The sequence below is a fragment of the Oncorhynchus kisutch genome, linkage group LG18 (assembly GCF_002021735.2).
Source record: "Oncorhynchus kisutch isolate 150728-3 linkage group LG18, Okis_V2, whole genome shotgun sequence".
Classification (NCBI taxonomy): Eukaryota; Metazoa; Chordata; class Actinopteri; order Salmoniformes; family Salmonidae; genus Oncorhynchus; species Oncorhynchus kisutch.
The window spans coordinates 6,710,096-6,731,671 of record NC_034191.2 but is presented as its reverse complement, the minus strand read 5'-3'; the positions used below and the strand labels follow the sequence as shown (position 1 = coordinate 6,731,671).

The 21,576-nt window shown below is 52.2% G+C and overlaps 1 protein-coding gene across 2 annotated transcripts in view; it reads left to right on the top strand.

Moving 5' to 3' along the window:
- The window catches only part of LOC109883857 (SH2B adapter protein 2), a 62,017-nt gene that overhangs the window by 27,878 nt on the left and 12,563 nt on the right, over positions 1–21,576 (top strand). The window contains exons 2-7 of one of the 2 annotated variants that reach the window (XM_031795488.1): positions 2,105–3,055; positions 9,638–9,739; positions 10,057–10,148; positions 10,474–10,574; positions 10,750–10,911; positions 19,497–19,693. In XM_031795488.1, coding sequence (XP_031651348.1) covers positions 2,132–3,055; positions 9,638–9,739; positions 10,057–10,148; positions 10,474–10,574; positions 10,750–10,911; positions 19,497–19,693 — 1,578 coding nt within the window. In that variant the 5' untranslated portion in view covers positions 2,105–2,131. Of the gene's footprint in view, positions 1–2,104; positions 3,056–9,637; positions 9,746–10,056; positions 10,149–10,473; positions 10,575–10,749; positions 10,912–19,496; positions 19,694–21,576 lie in introns of both variants that reach the window. The other variant, XM_031795486.1, reaches the window with a different exon arrangement.

Genomic DNA, 21,576 nt, shown 5'->3' with positions numbered 1-21,576 from the left:
TAGGGAGGGAGGGAGGGAGGGAGAGAGAGAGTTAGGGAGGGAGGGAGGGAGGGAGATGAAAGAGGGAGGGAGGGATAGGGCTGAGTCATACTTCCAGTGAGGCAGAGAGAGATGGAAGGATGAGAGAGGGATGAGTGTCTTCCTTAAGAGAGGGGGAACAAGGCGGCCACTGTCACATTGATTTACAGGGATAACAACTCATGCAGGCTGCCTACAGGAAAAAGAGGGAGGTAGAACTCAGGAGGAGCAGGAGGAATTATAGATTTCTAGCGGACAAACGGATAGTTCTTTATATCTTTCTAAATTCCTCTTCAAGTGGATTGTTGCGCTCGAGTCCAAACCAAACATTGCTTCAAAACATAAATAGATACAGATTTATTTTTGATTCGATGAACACAGCAGGATTTAAAAAATGATTCAAAAGGAAATAATTTTCTCCAGATTCCGTCTGGCTTTAGTCATGTCCTTGGTCAACTACCTCTTCACAACAGATGATGTCATCTGGTACGAGCCATGTGATTGTGACAGTGGTGGAAAAAGTAGCCTAAACTCTGTAGTAAAAGTGAAGATACAATACCTTCATAGAAAATGAAGTCACCCAGTATAAAATACTACTTGAGTAAAAGTCTAAAAGTATTTGGTTTTAAATATACTTAAGTATCAAAAGTAAAAGTAATTACAAAAATATACTTTAAGTATCAAAGTAAAAGTCTGAATAATGTTTTATTCCTTTTATTAAGCAAAACAGACGGCACCATTTTATTTTTTTAAATTGTATTTACGGAGAGAGGCCAGAGGCTCCGACATTCCAACAAACGAAGCGTGTGTGTTTAGTGATCAGAGCAGGAAGGGAAGACCAGGGATGATGTGTTGATAAGCGTGTAAATTAGACCATTTTCCTGTCCTTCTCAGCATTCAAAGTGTTACTCTTGTTTGTCAGGCAAAATGTGTGGAGTAAAAAGTACATTATTTTCTATAGGAATGTAGTGAAGTAAAACAAATAAAAGTATAAAATAAATATATATAGCAAAGAGCAGATACACAAAAAAAAAACGACTTAAATAAGTACTTTAAAGTATTTTTACGTCAAATATTTTACACCACTAGATGATGATGTATGTCAGTGTAGCAGGGCTGTGGGGAGAGATCGTTCTTCCCCAGAGAGAGAAGGACTGGGCCTGTCGCCTCTATTTAGGGAAATGACAAAACACGCTGACAATCTCCCAGCCTCAGACGTCTTGTTTCGTTCCCAGGTCTTCTGTGGTTCACACACACACACACACACACGACACGCTTTCCCACACAGACAATACCTACACACACACACACACACACACACACACGACACGCTTTCCCACACAGACAATACCTACACACACACACACACGACACGCTTTCCCACACAGACAATACCTACACACACACACAACACGCTTTCCCACACAGACAATACCTACACACACACAAACACACGACACGCTTTCCCACACAGACAATACCTACACACACACACACACACACACACACACACACACACACACACACACACACACACACACACACACACACACACACACACACACACACACACACACACACAGAGAGACTGTTATTCTGTTGGTGCTGTCCTTTGTAAATCCTAGGATCCCACACATTCTCACTGTAATGTCTCTTTCCTTGCTATTGGTGACACACACAGACACAGACACAGACACACACACAGACACAGACAGACACACACACACACACACACACACACACACACACAGACACAGACACACACACACACACACACACACACACACACACACACACACACACACACACACACACACACACACACAGACACACACACACACACACACACACACACAGACACACACACACACACAGACACAGACACACACACACAGACAGACACACACAGACACACACACACACAGACACACACACACACACACACACAGACACACACACAGACACAGACACACACACACACACACACACACAGTATGTTGGCAGGGCTTGGTACTGAAATAACCGCCCCCCCCCACACTCTCTAACATGTCTCTCTCTCTATCTTTCCTTCTGTCACCTCCCTCAGGCGGGTTGGCATGGTGATGGCCCAGTGATGAACGGAGCTGCAGTGCCCGGCAGCCCGGAGTTCTCCTCCTCATGCCCGCTGCCCGACTGGCGAGAGTTCTGCGAGCTCCATGCCCGTGCCTCCGCCTCCGACTTTGCCCACAAGTTCCGCCGCTTCCTGACGGAGAACCCGTGCTACGACGCCCCGGGCGCCGACAGCAGCTTCTCGCAGCACTTCGCCAGACACTTCCTGGAGTGTTTCTCTGCTGCTGTCACCCAGGCCAGGGACCACCAGGCCTCGCTCTTGCCAGGGGACGACGGCTCCAACGCTCCCCCCAAATACAGCATTGTTCCCTTCCTGGGGATCCAGGGCTGCCTTCTGCCCTACGGACACAACGACCTCTACCAGCGGCGCAAGGACGCCGGTGCCTCCAGCGAGTCCCTGGACAGTATGGACAGTGGAGGTTTAGGACTAGAAGGGATAGGAGGAGGTAGTTCCTCCTCTATGGCCACCTCCCGCACCCCCCAGCCCTCCCACAAACCCTCTGCTCTGGGCCAGTCACGCAGCTCAGAGGACGTGTCAGTGGGACACCCCAAGGCCCGCTTCAAGAAGGGATTCTCTCTGAGGAACATGAGTCTGTGTGTGGTGGGCGGGGTAAAGGAGATCTGGCACCGCCACGCCTCCCCTGAACCAGACCCCGTAGTGGGGTCCGGAGGGGTCAGACGGGTCAACGGAGGAGGGGAGCCAGGGGGGGAGAGATGGTCCCAGAGACTGCGTCTTCCCAGGGGGTCTCAGGGGCACAAGGCTGAGCTGCTGGAGATCCAGAGAGAGGGGGCTCTGCGTTACATGGTAGCTGATGATACTAACTGTATAGGGGTGCCACAGTGGCAGAAGTGTAGGTTGCTGCTGAGGAAGACCAGGAGGGACGAAGGGGGTGACAAGTTCCTGTTGGAATTCTATGTGCCACCCAAGGTAGAGTTACAGTATAAGGACGTGGACACACACACACACACACACACACACACACACACACACACACACACACACACACATAAAAAGTATATGTCTATGATCACTGGCTCTGACCTTAAGGTAACAAAAGAAGACTGATGCTGTGCAACTGACTATTAGAGGGGTCATGGGGGTCAGGAGGTGGGTGTGGGGGTTATAGGGGTCAGGAGGTGGGTGTGGGGGTCATGGGGGTCGGGAGGTGGGTGTGGGGGTCATGGGGGTCAGGAGGTGGGTGTGGGGGTCATGGGGGTCGGGAGGTGGGTGTGGGGGTCATGGGGGTCAGGAGGTGGGTGTGGGGGTCATGGGGGTCGGGAGGTGGGTGTGGGGGTCATGGGGGTCGGGAGGTGGGTGTGGGGGTCATGGGGGTCGGGAGGTGGGTGTGGGGGTCGGGAGGTGGGTGTGGGGGTCGGGAGGTGGGTGTGGGGAGGGAGGGAGGGAGGGAGGGAGGGAGGGAGGGAGGGAGGGAGGGAGGGAGGGAGGGAGGGAGGGAGGGAGGGAGCTGACTGAGGAAACTCACCCAGGAACACATGGCTTTATGGGGAGAGATATGAGTGGATGTAGCCATATAGAGGGATTTCCATGGATGTTAGATTCGATATGACACCGAGCAGCGGTTCTTCATCCTGGTCCTTTGGGACCCAAAGTGGGGCACTAAAAAACCTGCATGTCTCAACAGACTAATGATCATGTGTTCCCTAAAAGACCTGCATGTCTCAACAGACTAATGATCATGTGTTCCCTAAAAAACCTGCATGTCTCAACAGACTAATGATCATGTGTTCCCTAAAAGACCTGCATGTCTCAACAGACTAATGATCATGTGTTCCCTAAAAAACCTGCATGTCTCAACAGACTAATGATCACGTGTTCCCTAAAAAACCTGCATGTCTCAACAGACTAATGATCATGTGTTCCCTAAAAAACCTGCATGTCTCAACAGACTAATGATCGTGTGTTCCCTAAAAAACCTGCATGTCTCAACAGACTAATGATCGTGTGTTCCCTAAAAAACCTGCATGTCTCAACAGACTAATGATCGTGTGTTCCCTAAAAAACCTGCATGTCTCAACAGACTAATGACCAAGTGTTCCCTAAAAGACCTGCATGTCTCAACAGACTAATGACCAAGTGTTCCCTAAAAGACCTGCATGTCTCAACAGACTAATGACCAAGTGTTCCCTAAAAGACCTGCATGTCTCAACAGACTAATGACCATGTGTTCCCTAAAAGACCTGCATGTCTCAACAGACTAATGACCAAGTGTTCCCTAAAAGACCTGCATGTCTCAACAGACTAATGACCATGTGTTCCCTAAAAGACCTGCATGTCTCAACGGAGACTCAGAAGTGACTGCTTCACTAAGGTTATCAGGGCCTGTTTTATTTTTATTAAAAAAATATTTTAAAAACATTATTTAACGAGGCCGAAGTCCGTTAAGAACAAATTCTTCTTGACAATGACAACCTACCAGGGAACAGTGGGATAACTGCCTTGTTCAGGGGCAAAACGACCTTGTCAGCTCGGGGATTCGATCTAGCAACATTTCAGTTACGGGCCCAACGTACTAACCACTAAGCTACCTGCCGCCCCTCGAACCACTAAGCTACCTGCCGCCCCTCTAACCACTAGGCTACCTGCCTCTAACCACTAGGCTACCTGCCTACCCTCTAACCACTAGGCTACCTGCCTCTAACCACTAGGCTACCTGCCCCCCCCTCTAAACTACTAGGCTACCTGCCGCCCCTCTAACCACTAGGCTACCTGCCGCCCCTCTAACCACTAGGCTACCTGCCGCCCCTCTAACCACTAGACTACCTGCCGCCCCTCTAACCACTAGGCTACCTGCCGCCCCTCTAACCACTAGGCTACCTGCCACCCCTCTAACCACTAGGCTACCTGCCGCCCCTCTAACCAATAGGCTACCTGCCGCCCCTCTATATTTTAAAAACATTATTTAACGAGGCCGAAGTCCGTTAAGAACAAATTCTTCTTGACAATGACAACCTACCAGGGAACAGTGGGATAACTGCCTTGTTCAGGGGCAAAACGACCTTGTCAGCTCGGGGATTCGATCTAGCAACATTTCAGTTACGGGCCCAACGTACTAACCACTAAGCTACCTGCCGCCCCTCGAACCACTAAGCTACCTGCCGCCCCTCTAACCACTAGGCTACCTGCCTCTAACCACTAGGCTACCTGCCTACCCTCTAACCACTAGGCTACCTGCCTCTAACCACTAGGCTACCTGCCCCCCCCTCTAAACTACTAGGCTACCTGCCGCCCCTCTAAACCACAAGGCTACCTGCCGCCCCTCTAACCACTAGGCTACCTGCCGCCCCTCTAACCACTAGACTACCTGCCGCCCCTCTAACCAATAGGCTACCTGCCGCCCCTCTAACCACTAGGCTACCTGCCGCCCCTCTAACCACTAGGCTACCTGCCGCCCCCTCTAACCACTAGGCTACCTGCCACCCCTCTAACCACTAGGCTACCTGCCGCCCCTCTAACCAATAGGCTACCTGCCGCCCCTCTAACCACTAGGCTACCTGCCGCCCCTCTAACCACTAGTCTACCTGCCGCCCCTCTAACCACTAGGCTACCTGCCGCCCCTCTAACCACTAGTCTACCTGCCGCCCCTCTAACCACTAGGCTACCTGCCGCCCCTCTAACCACTAGGCTACCTGCCGCCCCTCTAACCACTAGACTACCTGCCGCCCCTCTAACCACTAGGCTACCTGCCGCCCCTCTAACCACTAGGCTACCTGCCACCCCTCTAACCACTAGGCTACCTGCCGCCCCTCTAACCAATAGGCTACCTGCCGCCCCTCTATATTTTAAAAACATTATTTAACGAGGCCGAAGTCCGTTAAGAACAAATTCTTCTTGACAATGACAACCTACCAGGGAACAGTGGGATAACTGCCTTGTTCAGGGGCAAAACGACCTTGTCAGCTCGGGGATTCGATCTAGCAACATTTCAGTTACGGGCCCAACGTACTAACCACTAAGCTACCTGCCGCCCCCTCGAACCACTAAGCTACCTGCCGCCCCTCGAACCACTAGGCTACCTGCCTCTAACCACTAGGCTACCTGCCTACCCTCTAACCACTAGGCTACCTGCCTCTAACCACTAGGCTACCTGCCCCCCCCTCTAAACTACTAGGCTACCTGCCGCCCCTCTAAACCACTAGGCTACCTGCCGCCCCTCTAACCAATAGGCTACCTGCCGCCCCTCTAACCACTAGGCTACCTGCCGCCCCTCTAACCACTAGTCTACCTGCCGCCCCTCTAACCACTAGGCTACCTGCCGCCCCTCTAACCACTAGTCTACCTGCCGCCCTCTAACCACTAGGCTACCTGCCGCCCCTCTAACCACTAGGCTACCTGCCACCCCTCTAACCACTAGGCTACCTGCCGCCCCTCTAACCACTAGGCTACCTGCCTCTAACCACTAGGCTACCTGCCGCCCCTCTAACCACTAGGCTACCTGCCGCCCCTGTATCGACAAAGCCTCTCAGAGTAGGAGTGCTGGTCTGGCATCTGTTTAGACTTTTAAATCAGAATGAATTATATTTTGTTTGGACAGATCCTAGATCAGCACTTCTACAATGAGAGGATATGAGGTCCAGGTTCTCACAAAGCCAAAGCTCTGTAGAGTCAACAGTGTCAGTGAGACTGAATGTCTGAGTCATAAAGTCTCACTTCTGCCTTGCCTGGGCTTGTCCGGATACCCTGCCTCTGCTTCATGCCTCGTCAGCACACCATCTATCTCCCAGCAGACAGGCAGGCAGACAGACAGGTAGACAGACAGACAGACAGACAGACAGACAGGCAGGCAGGCAGGCAGGCAGGCAGGCAGGCAGGCAGGCAGGCAGGCAGGCAGGCAGACAGGCAGGCAGGCAGGCAGGCAGGCAGGCAGGCAGGCAGGCAGGCAGGCAGGCAGGGCAGGCAGACAGACAGACAGACAGACAGACAGACAGACAGACAGACAGACAGACAGACAGACAGACAGACAGACAGACAGACAGACAGACAGACAGACAGACAGACAGACAGACAGACAGGACAGGACAGACAGACAGACAGACAGACAGACAGACAGACAGACAGACAGACAGACAGACAGACAGACAGACAGGACAGACAGACAGACGCACAGACAGACAGACAGACCAGGACAGACAGACAGACAGACAGACAGACAGACAGACAGACAGACAGACAGACAGGACCAGACAGACAGGACAGACAGACAGACAGACAGGACAGACAGACAGGACAGACAGACAGACAGACAGACAGACAGACGACAGACAGACAGACAGACAGACAGACAGACAACAGACAGACAGACAGACAGACAGACAGACAGACAGACAGACAGACAGACAGGACAGGACAGACAGACAGACAGACAGACAGACAGACAGACAGACAGACAGACAGACAGACAGACAGACAGACAGACAGACAGACAGACAGACAGACAGACAGACAGACAGACAGACAGAAGACAGACAGACAGACAGACAGACAGACAGACAGACAGACAGACAGACAGACAGACAGACAGACAGACAGACAGACAGACAGACAGACAGACAGACAGACAGACAGACAGACAGACAGACAGACAGACAGACAGACAGACAGACAGACAGACAGACAGACAGACAGACAGACAGACAGACAGACAGACAGACAGACAGACAGACAGACAGACAGACAGACAGACAGACAGACAGACAGACAGACAGACAGACAGACAGACAGACAGACAGACAGACAGACAGACAGACAGACAGACAGACAGACAGACAGACAGACAGACAGACAGACAGACAGACAGACAGACAGACAGACAGACAGACAGACAGACAGACAGACAGACAGACAGACAGACAGACAGACAGACAGACAGACAGACAGACAGACAGACAGACAGACAGACAGACAGACAGACAGACAGACAGACAGACAGACAGACAGACAGACAGACAGACAGACAGACAGACAGACAGACAGACAGACAGACAGACAGACAGACAGACAGACAGACAGACAGACAGACAGACAGACAGACAGACAGACAGACAGACAGACAGACAGACAGACAGACAGACAGACAGACAGACAGACAGACAGACAGACAGACAGACAGACAGACAGACAGACAGACAGACAGACAGACAGACAGACAGACAGACAGACAGACAGACAGACAGACAGACAGACAGACAGACAGACAGACAGACAGACAGACAGACAGACAGACAGACAGACAGACAGACAGACAGACAGACAGACAGACAGACAGACAGACAGACAGACAGACAGACAGACAGACAGACAGACAGACAGACAGACAGACAGACAGACAGACAGACAGACAGACAGACAGACAGACAGACAGAAGACAGACAGACAGACAGCCAGACAGACAGACAGAAGACAGACAGACAGACAGACAGACAGACAGACAGACAGACGACAGACAGACAGACAGACAGACAGACAGACAGACAGACAGACAGACAGACAGACAGACAGACAGACAGACAGACAGACAGACAGACGAGCTGAGCTGAGTGGAGTGGAGGACTCAGGACAGCTAGTCAGTCACACATGGAGATGAGTGGAGTGGAGGACTCAGGACAGCTAGTCAGTCACACATGGAGATGAGCTGAGTGGAGTGGAGGACTCAGGACAGCTAGTCAGTCACACATGGAGATGAGCTGAGCTGAGTGGAGTGGAGGACTCAGGACAGCTAGTCAGTCACACATGGAGATGAGATGAGTGGAGTGGAGGACTCAGGACAGCTAGTCAGTCACACATGGAGATGAGATGAGTGGAGTGGAGGACTCAGGACAGCTAGTCAGTCACACAGGGAGATGAGCTGAGTGGAGGACTCAGGACAGCTAGTCAGTCCTACAGGGAGATGAGCTGAGTGGAGTGGAGGACTCAGGACAGCTAGTCAGTCACACATGGAGATGAGATGAGCTGAGTGGAGGACTCAGGACAGCTAGTCAGTCACACAGGGAGATGAGCTGAGTGGAGGACTCAGGACAGCTAGTCAGTCCTACAGGGAGATGAGCTGAGTGGAGTGGAGGACTCAGGACAGCTAGTCAGTCCTACAGGGAGATGAGCTGAGTGGAGGACTCAGGACAGCTAGTCAGTCCTACAGGGAGATGAGCTGAGTGGAGTGGAGGACTCAGGACAGCTAGTCAGTCACACAGGGAGATGAGCTGAGTGGAGGACTCAGGACAGCTAGTCAGTCCTACAGGGAGATGAAGATGAAGATGAAGAGCAGTCAGATCAACTGATAAACCTCTACGACAATACACACACACACACACACACACACACACACACACACACACACACACACACACAGACAGAGCACTTTTTAATTGACATCTAAAAGGATTGGGGTGTGTGTGTGTGTGTGTGTGTGTGTGTGTGTGTGTGTGTGTGTGTGTGTGTGTGTGTGTGTGTGGTGTGTGTGTGTGTGTGTGTGTGTGTGTGTGTGTGTGTGTCCAACAGTCATCAAAGCCCAAGGTGAGCATCCCTCTGTCTGCCATCGTGGAGGTGAGGACCACCATGCCCCTGGAGATGCCTGACAGAGACAACACCTTCGTCCTGAAGGTAAGGGTAAGAAATCATCACGCAACATTACCATGTCTTCTCCCTGTTCTGTTCTCTCACAATATTACCCTGTCTTCTCCCTGTTCTACCTCTCACAACACAACCCTGTCTTCTCCCTGTTCTGTTCTCTCACAACACAACCCTGTCTTCTCCCTGTTCTGTTCTCTCACAACATTACCTTTTAGACACGACTACCTGACCCGACAAAACCAAACTAACTGCCTACTTCTCTTTCTTGCAGTGTGTTCAGAAGTGTGTCTGTCTCTCCTCTGGACTCACAAACAGTAACTGTTCTGTGGTTTGTTTTCTCTCTACAGGTGGGAAATGGAGGTGAATATATCTTGGAGACCATCGACTCGCTGCAAAAAAACTCCTGGGTGTCTGACATCCAGGACTGCATGGACCCTGGGTAAATGGAGGGATAAATATTTACTGTTCACTAAGGAGGGAGGGAGGGAACAGCTCACAGTCAATTAATCACCCTGTAAGAGAGCTTTTGACAGATCCCCCACCCCCCCCTCTCTCACACTATTTCACGCTGAGTTCCTCTGGTACAGTGAGTTTGTCTGTTCAGTCTCGGCGTGTTTTTTGGACGGCCGTAAACAGACATACATTGTGTGTGTGTGTGTGTGTGTCTGTGTGTGTGTGTGTGTGTGTGTGTGTGTGTGTGTGTGTGTGTGTGTGTGTGTGTGTGTGTGTGTGTGTGTGTGTGTGTGTGTGTGTGTGTGGCACAGGGACAGTGGAGATGACATTGAGCTGGCGTCATGTCCCAACGGCCAGGCGTCTAAAGAGTTCTCCATGGTGGCCTCCTGCAGCTGTGAGCTTCTGTCAGAGGGTGAGACAAACAAACACAAACACACATACAGACACACACACACACACACATACAGACACACACGTAACTTAACCTCACACATTGCCTTTTGAGAGGAAATGGATGTGCTGTCAATCTGGCTGCCGTGTAATGTTGTGTCATGTTACGTAGAGTATGTTGTGTTGTTTGTGTCCAGGTGTCCATCGTGTCCCTGACAGATCCTGTGGCTCAGCAGCAGCACTGTATAGCGCCCCCTCTGTCCACTGCAGAGAACTACCCTTCACCCAGCACCCTTCCCATGTCCCCCTGGGGCGTTTCCTCCAGTGCCCAGAGGCCCAGGGGAAAAGCCCCGCCCCAGGTAAGAGGAACTGTAGGCTCGGCTGGTAGGGAGCGCTTGCAAGGCAGGATAGTGTGTTTGATTCCCGGGTCCGCCCGAAACATCAACTGTACGACTGTCGTTTTTGGATAAAACCAGGTGTGAATGTAAATAAATAGCAGAGGATTAGGCCGTAAACACCTGAGCCTATCACAATTATTAAAACACAATGTGAAGAAAACAGACATTACACCCCGTTACCGTTACCGTTACCGTTACCGTTACCATTACCGTTACCGTTACCGTTACCGTTACCATTACCGTTACCGTTACCGTTACCGTTACCGTTACCATTACCGTTACCATTACCGTTACCATTACCGCTACCATTACCGTTACCATTACCGTTACCATTACCGCTTGTCAGAGGCGCGGACGAAATGGACTTGACAACGAGTGGTAAAGCCTACTCTTCAAAACACAGTTTGGCCAAGGCAGAGATGAGTTGCCCACATCGAGACACGGTCGGACTGCAGTGTACACGGTCAATCTGGGCGGTAGCCTAGTGGTTAGAGTGTAGAGGAGGTAGGTAGCCTAGTGGTTAGAGTGTAGAGGAGGTAGGTAGCCTAGTGGTTAGAGTGTAGAGGCGGCAGGGTAGCCTAGTGGTTAGAGTGTAGAGGAGGCAGGTAGCCTAGTGGTTAGAGTGTAAAGGTGGCAGGTAGCCTAGTGGTTAGAGTGTAGGGGTGGCAGGTAGCCTAGTGGTTAGAGTGTAGAGGTGGCAGGTAGCCTAGTGGTTAGAGTGTAGAGGAGGCAGGTAGCCTAGTGGTTAGAGTGTAGAGGTGGCAGGGTAGCCTATTGGTTAGAGTGTTGAGGTGGCAGGTAGCCTAGTGGTTAGAGTGTAGAGGAGGCAGGTAGCCTAGTGGTTAGAGTGTAGAGGTGGCAGGGTAGCCTAGTGGTTAGAGTGTAGGGGTGGCAGGTAGCCTAGTGGTTAGAGTGGGGAGGCATGTAGCCTAGTGGTTAGAGTGTAGAGGAGGTAGGTAGCCTAGTGGTTAGAGTGTAGAGTAGGCAGGTAACCTAGTGGTTAGAGTGTAGAGGTGGCAGGGTAGCCTAGTGGTTAGAGTGTAGAGGAGGCAGGTAGCCTAGTGGTTAGAGTGTAGAGGAGGCAGGTAGCCTAGTGGTTAGAGTGTAGAGGTGGCAGGGTAGCCTAGTGGTTAGAGTGTAGAGGAGGCAGGTAGCCTAGTGGTTAGAGTGTAGAGGTGGCAAGTAGCCTAGTGGTTAGAGTGTAGAGGTGGCAGGTAGCCTAGTGGTTAGAGTGTAGAGGAGGCAGGTAGCCTAGTGGTTAGAGTGTAGAGGCGGCAGGGTAGCCTAGTGGTTAGAGTGTAGAGGTGGCAGGTAGCCTAGTGGTTAGAGTGTAGAGGTGGCAGGTAGCCTAGTGGTTAGAGTGTAGAGGAGGCAGGTAGCCTAGTGGTTAGAGTGTAGAGGCGGCAGGGTAGCCTAGTGGTTAGAGTGTAGAGGTGGCAGGTAGCCTAGTGGTTAGAGTGTAGAGGTGGCAGGTAGCCTAGTGGTTAGAGTGTAGAGGAGGCAGGTAGCCTAGTGGTTAGAGTGTAGAGGCGGCAGGTAGCCTAGTGGTTAGAGTGTAGAGGAGGCAGGTAGCCTAGTGGTTAGAGTGTAGAGGCGGCAGGGTAGCCTAGTGGTTAGAGTGTAGAGGTGGCAGGTAGCCTAGTGGTTAGAGTGTAGAGGTGGCAGGTAGCCTAGTGGTTAGAGCGTAGAGGAGGCAGGTAGCCTAGTGGTTAGAGTGTAGAGGAGGCAGGTAGCCTAGTGGTTAGAGCGTAGAGGCGGCAGGGTAGCCTAGTGGTTAGAGTGTAGAGGAGGCAGGTAGCCTAGTGGTTAGAGTGTAGAGGCGGCAGGTAGCCTAGTGGTTAGAGTGTAGAGGAGGCAGGTAGCCTAGTGGTTAGAGTGTAGAGGCGGCAGGGTAGCCTAGTGGTTAGAGTGTAGAGGAGGCAGGTAGCCTAGTGGTTAGAGTGTAGGGGTGGCAGGGTAGCCTAGTGGTTAGAGTGTGGAGGTGGCAGGTAGCCTAGTGGTTAGAGTGTAGAGGCGGCAGGGTAGCCTAGTGGTTAGAGTGTAGAGGAGGCAGGTAGCCTAGTGGTTAGAGTGTAGAGCCGGCAGGGTAGCCTAGTGGTTAGAGCGTAGAGGCGGCAGGTAGCCTAGTGGTTAGAGCGTAGAGGTGGCAGGTAGCCTAGTGGTTAGAGTGTAGAGGTGGCAGGTAGCCTAGTGGTTAGAGCGTAGAGGTGGCAGGTAGCCTAGTGGTTAGAGTGTAGTTGCGGCAGGGTAGCCTAGTGGTTAGAGTGTAGAGGTGGCAGGTAGCCTAGTGGTTAGAGTGTAGAGGTGGCAGGTAGCCTAGTGGTTAGAGTGTAGAGGTGGCAGGTGGCAGGTAGCCTAGTGGTTAGAGTGTAGAGGCGGCAGGGTAGCCTAGTGGTTAGAGTGTAGAGGAGGCAGGTAGCCTAGTGGTTAGAGTGTAGAGCCGGCAGGGTAGCCTAGTGGTTAGAGTGTAGAGGTGGCAGGTAGCCTAGTGGTTAGAGTGTAGAGGTGGCAGGTAGCCTAGTGGTTAGAGTGTAGAGGTGGCAGGTAGCCTAGTGGTTAGAGTGTAGAGGTGGCAGGTAGCCTAGTGGTTAGAGTGTAGAGGTGGCAGGTAGCCTAGTGGTTAGAGCGTAGAGGAGGCAGGTAGCCTAGTGGTTAGAGTGTAGAGGTGGCAGGTAGCCTAGTGGTTAGAGTGTAGAGGTGGCAGGTAGCCTAGTGGTTAGAGTGTAGAGGAGGCAGGTAGCCTAGTGGTTAGAGTGTAGAGGCGGCAGGTAGCCTAGTGGTTAGAGTGTAGAGGAGGCAGGTAGCCTAGTGGTTAGAGTGTAGAGGCGGCAGGGTAGCCTAGTGGTTAGAGTGTAGAGGTGGCAGGTAGCCTAGTGGTTAGAGTGTAGAGGTGGCAGGTAGCCTAGTGGTTAGAGCGTAGAGGAGGCAGGTAGCCTAGTGGTTAGAGTGTAGAGGAGGCAGGTAGCCTAGTGGTTAGAGCGTAGAGGCGGCAGGGTAGCCTAGTGGTTAGAGTGTAGAGGAGGCAGGTAGCCTAGTGGTTAGAGTGTAGAGGCGGCAGGTAGCCTAGTGGTTAGAGTGTAGAGGAGGCAGGTAGCCTAGTGGTTAGAGTGTAGAGGCGGCAGGGTAGCCTAGTGGTTAGAGTGTAGAGGAGGCAGGTAGCCTAGTGGTTAGAGTGTAGAGGCGGCAGGGTAGCCTAGTGGTTAGAGTGTAGAGGAGGCAGGTAGCCTAGTGGTTAGAGTGTAGAGGTGGCAGGTAGCCTAGTGGTTAGAGTGTAGAGGTGGCAGGTAGCCTAGTGGTTAGAGTGTAGAGGAGGCAGGTAACCTAGTGGTTAGAGTGTAGGGACGGCAGGTAGCCTAGTGGTTAGAGTGTAGAGGTGGCAGGTAGCCTAGTGGTTAGAGTGTAGGGGTGGCAGGGTAGCCTAGTGGTTAGAGTGTGGAGGTGGCAGGTAGCCTAGTGGTTAGAGTGTAGAGGCGGCAGGGTAGCCTAGTGGTTAGAGTGTAGAGGAGGCAGGTAGCCTAGTGGTTAGAGTGTAGAGCCGGCAGGGTAGCCTAGTGGTTAGAGCGTAGAGGCGGCAGGTAGCCTAGTGGTTAGAGCGTAGAGGTGGCAGGTAGCCTAGTGGTTAGAGTGTAGAGGTGGCAGGTAGCCTAGTGGTTAGAGCGTAGAGGTGGCAGGTAGCCTAGTGGTTAGAGTGTAGTTGCGGCAGGGTAGCCTAGTGGTTAGAGTGTAGAGGTGGCAGGTAGCCTAGTGGTTAGAGTGTAGAGGTGGCAGGTAGCCTAGTGGTTAGAGTGTAGAGGTGGCAGGTGGCAGGTAGCCTAGTGGTTAGAGTGTAGAGGCGGCAGGGTAGCCTAGTGGTTAGAGTGTAGAGGAGGCAGGTAGCCTAGTGGTTAGAGTGTAGAGCCGGCAGGGTAGCCTAGTGGTTAGAGTGTAGAGGTGGCAGGTAGCCTAGTGGTTAGAGTGTAGAGGTGGCAGGTAGCCTAGTGGTTAGAGTGTAGAGGTGGCAGGTAGCCTAGTGGTTAGAGTGTAGAGGTGGCAGGTAGCCTAGTGGTTAGAGTGTAGAGGTGGCAGGTAGCCTAGTGGTTAGAGCGTAGAGGAGGCAGGTAGCCTAGTGGTTAGAGTGTAGAGGAGGCAGGTAGCCTAGTGGTTAGAGTGTAGAGGCGGCAGGGTAGCCTAGTGGTTAGAGTGTAGAGGTGGCAGGTAGCCTAGTGGTTAGAGTGTAGAGGTGGCAGGTAGCCTAGTGGTTAGAGCGTAGAGGAGGCAGGTAGCCTAGTGGTTAGAGTGTAGAGGCGGCAGGTAGCCTAGTGGTTAGAGTGTAGAGGCGGCAGGGTAGCCTAGTGGTTAGAGTGTAGAGGTGGCAGGGTAGCCTAGTGGTTAGAGTGTAGAGGAGGCAGGTAGCCTAGTGGTTAGAGTGTAGAGGCGGCAGGTAGCCTAGTGGTTAGAGTGTAGAGGAGGCAGGTAGCCTAGTGGTTAGAGTGTAGAGGCGGCAGGGTAGCCTAGTGGTTAGAGTGTAGAGGAGGCAGGTAGCCTAGTGGTTAGAGTGTAGAGGCGGCAGGGTAGCCTAGTGGTTAGAGTGTAGAGGAGGCAGGTAGCCTAGTGGTTAGAGTGTAGAGGCGGCAGGGTAGCCTAGTGGTTAGAGTGTAGAGGCGGCAGGGTAGCCTAGTGGTTAGAGTGTAGAGGAGGCAGGTAGCCTAGTGGTTAGAGTGTAGAGGCGGCAGGGTAGCCTAGTGGTTAGAGTGTAGAGGCGGCAGGGTAGCCTAGTGGTTAGAGTGTAGAGGTGGCAGGTAGCCTAGTGGTTAGAGTGTAGAGGAGGCAGGTAGCCTAGTGGTTAGAGCGTAGAGGTGGCAGGTAGCCTAGTGGTTAGAGCGTAGAGGTGGCAGGTAGCCTAGTGGTTAGAGTGTAGAGGCGGCAGGGTAGCCTAGTGGTTAGAGTGTAGAGGTGGCAGGTAGCCTAGTGGTTAGAGAGTAGAGGAGGCAGGTAGCCTAGTGGTTAGAGCGTAGAGGCGGCAGGTAGCCTAGTGGTTAGAGCGTAGAGGCGGCAGGTAGCCTAGTGGTTAGAGCGTAGAGGCGGCAGGTAGCCTAGTGGTTAGAGCGTAGAGGCGGCAGGTAGCCTAGTGGTTAGAGTGTAGAGGAGGCAGGTAGCCTAGTGGTTAGAGCGTTGGACTAGTAACCGAAAGGTTTCATGTTCAAATCCCCGAGCTGACAAGATACAAATCTGTCGTTCTCCCCCTGAACAGGCAGTTAACCCCCTGTTCCTAGGCCGTCATTGAAAATAAGAATTTGTTCTTAACTGACTTGCCTAGTTAAAAAAAAAAACTAAATCTGGCCCAATGACAATCTCTGTCATTACACCAGGAGTATCAACATTCCACGGAAGGACCGGGCGTCTGTGGGTTTTTGTTGTGGTTTTTGTTGTTGTTGTGGTTTTTACCTTTTCAATTAAGACCAGTGAGGGGAGTTCCTTACTAATTTAGTGACCTTAATTCCTCAATCGAGGACAAAGGAGGAGAGAACCCCCCCCCCCCCACTCAGCTCTTCGTGGAATCAGTTGGACACTTCTTATTGGTTAAGAGACTGAAGTCTCTTCCTGTTTGGAGGCTGGACATTACGAGTGGATGAACGTACGCTGATAACCTTTTGAAGTGATTGTTTGACCATCAGATGAAAACATCACGACCCGGTTGTGTTTATGACACATTAAAAGGTTTGCAAGTTTTCAAAGTTAAATGACAAAATCTTTACGACTGAAATCCTTTTGAATTAATCGGGACTCTGTGTGTAGTTCTATGATTAGTGCCATAGAACATATGGGTGGTCCTGGATAAGTGTCTGCTTAAGTGGCAAAGAAAAAGCCATATCTCAGACTGGCCAATAAAAATAAAAGATTAAGATGGACAAAAGAACACAGACACTGGACAGAAGAACTCTGCCTAGAAGGCCAGCATCCCGGAGTCGCCTCCTCACTGTTGATGTTGAGACTGGACAGAGGAACTCTGCCTAGAAGGCCAGCATCCCGGAGTCACCTCTTCACTGTTGATGTTGAGACTGGACAGAGGAACTCTGCCTAGAAGGCCAGCATCCCGGAGTCGCCTCTTCACTGTTGACGTTGAGACTGGACAGAGGAACTCTGCCTAGAAGGCCAGCATCCCGGAGTCGCCTCTTCACTGTTGACGTTGAGACTGGACAGAGGAACTCTGCCTAGGAGGCCAGCATCCCGGAGTCGCCTCTTCACTGTTGACGTTGAGACTGGACAGAGGAACTCTGCCTAGAAGGGCAGAATCCCGGAGTCGCCTCTTCACTGTTGTCGTTGAGACTGGACAGAGGAACTCTGCCTAGAAGGCCAGCATCCTGGATTCGCCTCTTCACTGTTGACGTTGAGACTGGACAGAGGAACTCTGCCTAGAAGGCCAGCATCCCGGAGTCTCCTCTTCACTGTTGACGTTGAGACTGGACAGAGGAACTCTGCCTAGAAGGCCAGCATCCTGGAGTCGCCTCTTCACTGTTGACGTTGAGACTGGACAGAGGAACTCTGCCTAGAAGGGCAGCATACCGGAGTCGCCTCTTCACTGTTGACGTTGAGACTGGACAGAGGAACTCTGCCTAGAAGGCAGAATCCCGGAGTCGCCTCTTCACTGTTGACGTTGAGACTGGACAGAGGAACTCTGCCTAGAAGGCAGAATCCCGGAGTCGCCTCTTCACTGTTGACGTTGAGACTGGACAGAGGAACTCTGCCTAGAAGGCCAGCATCCCGGAGTCACCTCTTCACTGTTGATGTTGAGACTGGACAGAGGAACTCTGCCTAGGAGGCCAGCATCCCGGAGTCACCTCTTCACTGTTGTCGTTGAGACTGGACAGAGGAACTCTGCCTAGAAGGCCAGCATCCCGGAGTCACCTCTTCACTGTTGTCGTTGAGACTGGACAGAGGAACTCTGCCTAGAAGGGCAGAATCCCGGAGTCACCTCTTCACTGTTGTCGTTGAGACTGGACAGAGGAACTCTGCCTAGAAGGGCAGAATCCCGGAGTCGCCTCTTCACTGTTGACGTTGAGACTGGACAGAGGAACTCTGCCTAGAAGGCAGAATCCCGGAGTCGCCTCTTCACTGTTGACGTTGAGACTGGACAGAGGAACTCTGCCTAGAAGGCCAGCATCCCGGAGTCACCTCTTTACTGTTGTCGTTGAGACTGGACAGAGGAACTCTGCCTAGAAGGCCAGCATCCCGGAGTCACCTCTTCACTGTTGTCGTTGAGACTGGACAGAGGAACTCTGCCTAGAAGGCCAGCATCCCGGAGTCACCTCTTCACTGTTGTCGTTGAGACTGGACAGAGGAACTCTGCCTAGAAGGCCAGCATCCCGGAGTCACCTCTTCACTGTTGTCGTTGAGACTGGACAGAGGAACTCTGCCTAGAAGGGCAGAATCCCGGAGTCGCCTCTTCACTGTTGACGTTGAGACTGGACAGAGGAACTCTGCCTAGGAGGCCAGCATCCCGGAGTCTCCTCTTCACTGTTGACGTTGAGACTGGACAGAGGAACTCTGCCTAGAAGGCCAGCATCCCGGAGTCGCCTCTTCACTGTTGACGTTGAGACTGGACAGAGGAACTCTGCCTAGAAGGCCAGCATCCCGGAGTCTCCTCTTCACTGTTGACGTTGAGACTGGACAGAGGAACTCTGCCTAGAAGGCCAGCATCCCGGAGTCTCCTCTTCACTGTTGACGTTGAGACTGGACAGAGGAACTCTGCCTAGAAGGCCAGCATCCTGGAGTCTCCTCTTCACTGTTGACGTTGAGACTGGACAGAGGAACTCTGCCTAGAAGGCCAGCATCTGGTGTTTTGCGAGTACTGTTTAATGAAGCTGCCAGTTGAGGACTTGTGAGGCATCTGTTTCTCAAACTAGACACTCTAATGTACTTGTCCTCTTGCTCAGTTGTGCACCGGGGCCTCCCACTCCTCTTTATATTCTGGTTAGAGCCAGTTTGCGCTGTTCTATGAAGGGAGTGGTACACAGCGTTGTACGAGATCTTCAGTTTCTTGGCAATTTCTCACATGGAATAGCCTTCATTTCTCAGAACAACAATAGACTGACGAGTTTCAGAAGAAAGTGCTTTGTTTCGGGCCATTTTGATCCTGTAATCGAACGCACAAACATAATTGCAAAATGGTTTTCTAATGATCAATTAGCCTTTTAAAATGATAAACTTAGCTAACACAACGTGCCATTGGAACACAGGAGTGATGGTTGCTGATAATGGGCCTCTGTACGCTTATGTAGATATTCCATAAAAAAATCTGCCATTTCCAGCTACAGTCATTTACAACATTAACAATGTCTACGCTGTATTTCTGATCAATTTGATGTTATTTTAATGGACAAAAAAAACTTGCTTTTCTTTCAAAAACAAGGACATTTCTCAGTGACCCCAAACTTTTGAACGGTAGTCGTATCATTATTCGATATTAAACATACAAATATATAGTTTGAAGAAGAAGAAGAAGAAGTCAGAAGGGGGTGTGGTCCATCTTTACCATGTGATCTCACCTCTTTTTCTCCTCCCTTCAGGTGAGGGAGCGACCGAGGCGGAGGCTGACCCCAGCCTGGCAACCTACCCATGGTTCCACGGGACGTTGTCACGCGTACGGGCGGCCCAACTGGTGCTGGCGGGCGGCGCTAGGAGCCACGGGCTGTTTGTGATTCGCCAAAGCGAGACGCGGCCGGGGGAGTACGTCCTCACCTTTAATTTCCAGGGCAAAGCTAAGGTGAGCCAATCACATGCAGGGCAACGCCAAGGTGAGCTAATCACATACAGGGCAACGCCAAGGTGAGTCAATCACATACAGGGCAACGCCAAGGTGAGCCAATCACATACAGGGCAATGCCAAGGTGAGCCAATCACATACAGGGCAACGCCAAGGTGAGCCAATCACATACAGGGCAACGCCAAGGTGAGCCAATTACTGGCGGCCTATCTCTTCTCCCTCTCCTTCATGAAACAGACAGACCGGTCTGTTACCATGCCCTCTGGGACAGCAGGTCTGTTACCATGCCCTCTGGGACAGCAGGTCTGTTACCATGCCCTCTGAGGCAGCAGGTCTGTTACCATGCCCTCTGGGACAGCAGGTCTGTTACCATGCCCTCTGGGACAGCAGGTCTGTTACCATGCCCTCTGGGGCAGCAGGTCTGTTACCATGCCCTCTGGGGCAGCAGGTCTGTTACCATGCCCTCTGAGGCAGCAGGTCTGTTACCATGCCCTCTGAGGCAGCAGGTCTGTTACCATGCCCTCTGGGGCAGCAGGTCTGTTACCATAACCTCTGAGGCAGCAGGTCTGTTACCATGCCCTCTGGGACAGCAGGTCTGTTACCATGCCCTCTGGGGCAGCAGGTCTGTTACCATGCCCTCTGAGGCAGCAGGTCTGTTACCATGGCCTCTGGGGCAGCAGGTCTGTTACCATGCCCTCTGGGGCAGCAGGTCTGTTACCATGGCCTCTGGGGCAGCAGGTCTGTTACCATGCCCTCTGGGGCAGCAGGTCTGTTACCATGCCCTCTGGGACAGCAGGTCTGTTACCATGCCATCTGAGGCTGATAGTCAGGGCTCTTCTCCTCTCCTCCAGTGTCAGTCTCAGGAAGTCAGGGCTCTTGTCCTCTCCTCCGGGGTCAGTCTCACATAGTCAAGGCTCTTCTCCTCTCCTCCGGGGTCAGTCTCACATAGTCAGGGCTCTTCTCCTCTCCTCCGGTGTCAGTCTCACATAGTCAGGGCTCTTCTCCTCTCCTCCTGTGTCAGTCTCAGGAAGTCAGGGCTCTCCTTCGGTGTCAGCCTCAGGAAGTCAGGGCTCTCCTTCGGTGTCAGCCTCAGGGAGTCAGGGCTCTTCTCCTTCGGTGTCAGTCAAGAAGTCAGGGCTCTTCTCCTTCGGTGTCATTCTCAGGAAGTCAGGGCTCTCCTTCGGTGTCAGTCTCAAGAAGTCAGGGCTCTTCTCCTTCGGTGTCAGTCTCACATAGTCAGGGCTCTTCTCCTCTCCTCTGGTGTCAGTCTCAGGAAGTCAGGGCTCTTCTCCTCTCCTCCGGTGTCAGTCTCACATAGTCAGGGCTCTTCTCCTCTCCTTCGGTGTCAGTCTCACATAGTCAGGGCTCTTCTCCTCTCCTCTGGTGTCAGTCTCAGGAAGTCAGGGCTCTTCTCCTCTCCTCTGGTGTCAGTCTCACATAGTCAGGGCTCTTCTCCTCTCCTTCGGTGTCAGTCTCACATAGTCAGGGCTCTTCTCCTCTCCTCCGGTGTCAGTCTCAGGAAGTCAGGGCTCTCCTTCGGTGTCAGTCTCAGGGAGTCAGGGCTCTTCTCCTTCGGTGTCAGTCTCAGGGAGTCAGGGCTCTTCTCCTTCGGTGTCAGTCTCAGGGAGTCAGGGCTCTTCTCCTTCGGTGTCAGTCTCAGGGAGTCAGGGCTCTTCTCCTTCGGTGTCAGTCTCAGGGAGTCAGGGCTCTTCTCCTTCGGTGTCAGTCTCAGGAAGTCAGGGCTCTTCTCCTTCGGTGTCAGTCTCAGGGAGTCAGGGCTCTTCTCCTCTCCTCCAGTGTCAGTCTCAGGAAGTCAGGGCTCTTCTCCTTCGGTGTCAGTCTCAGGGAGTCAGGGCTCTTCTCCTTCGGTGTCAGTCTCAGGG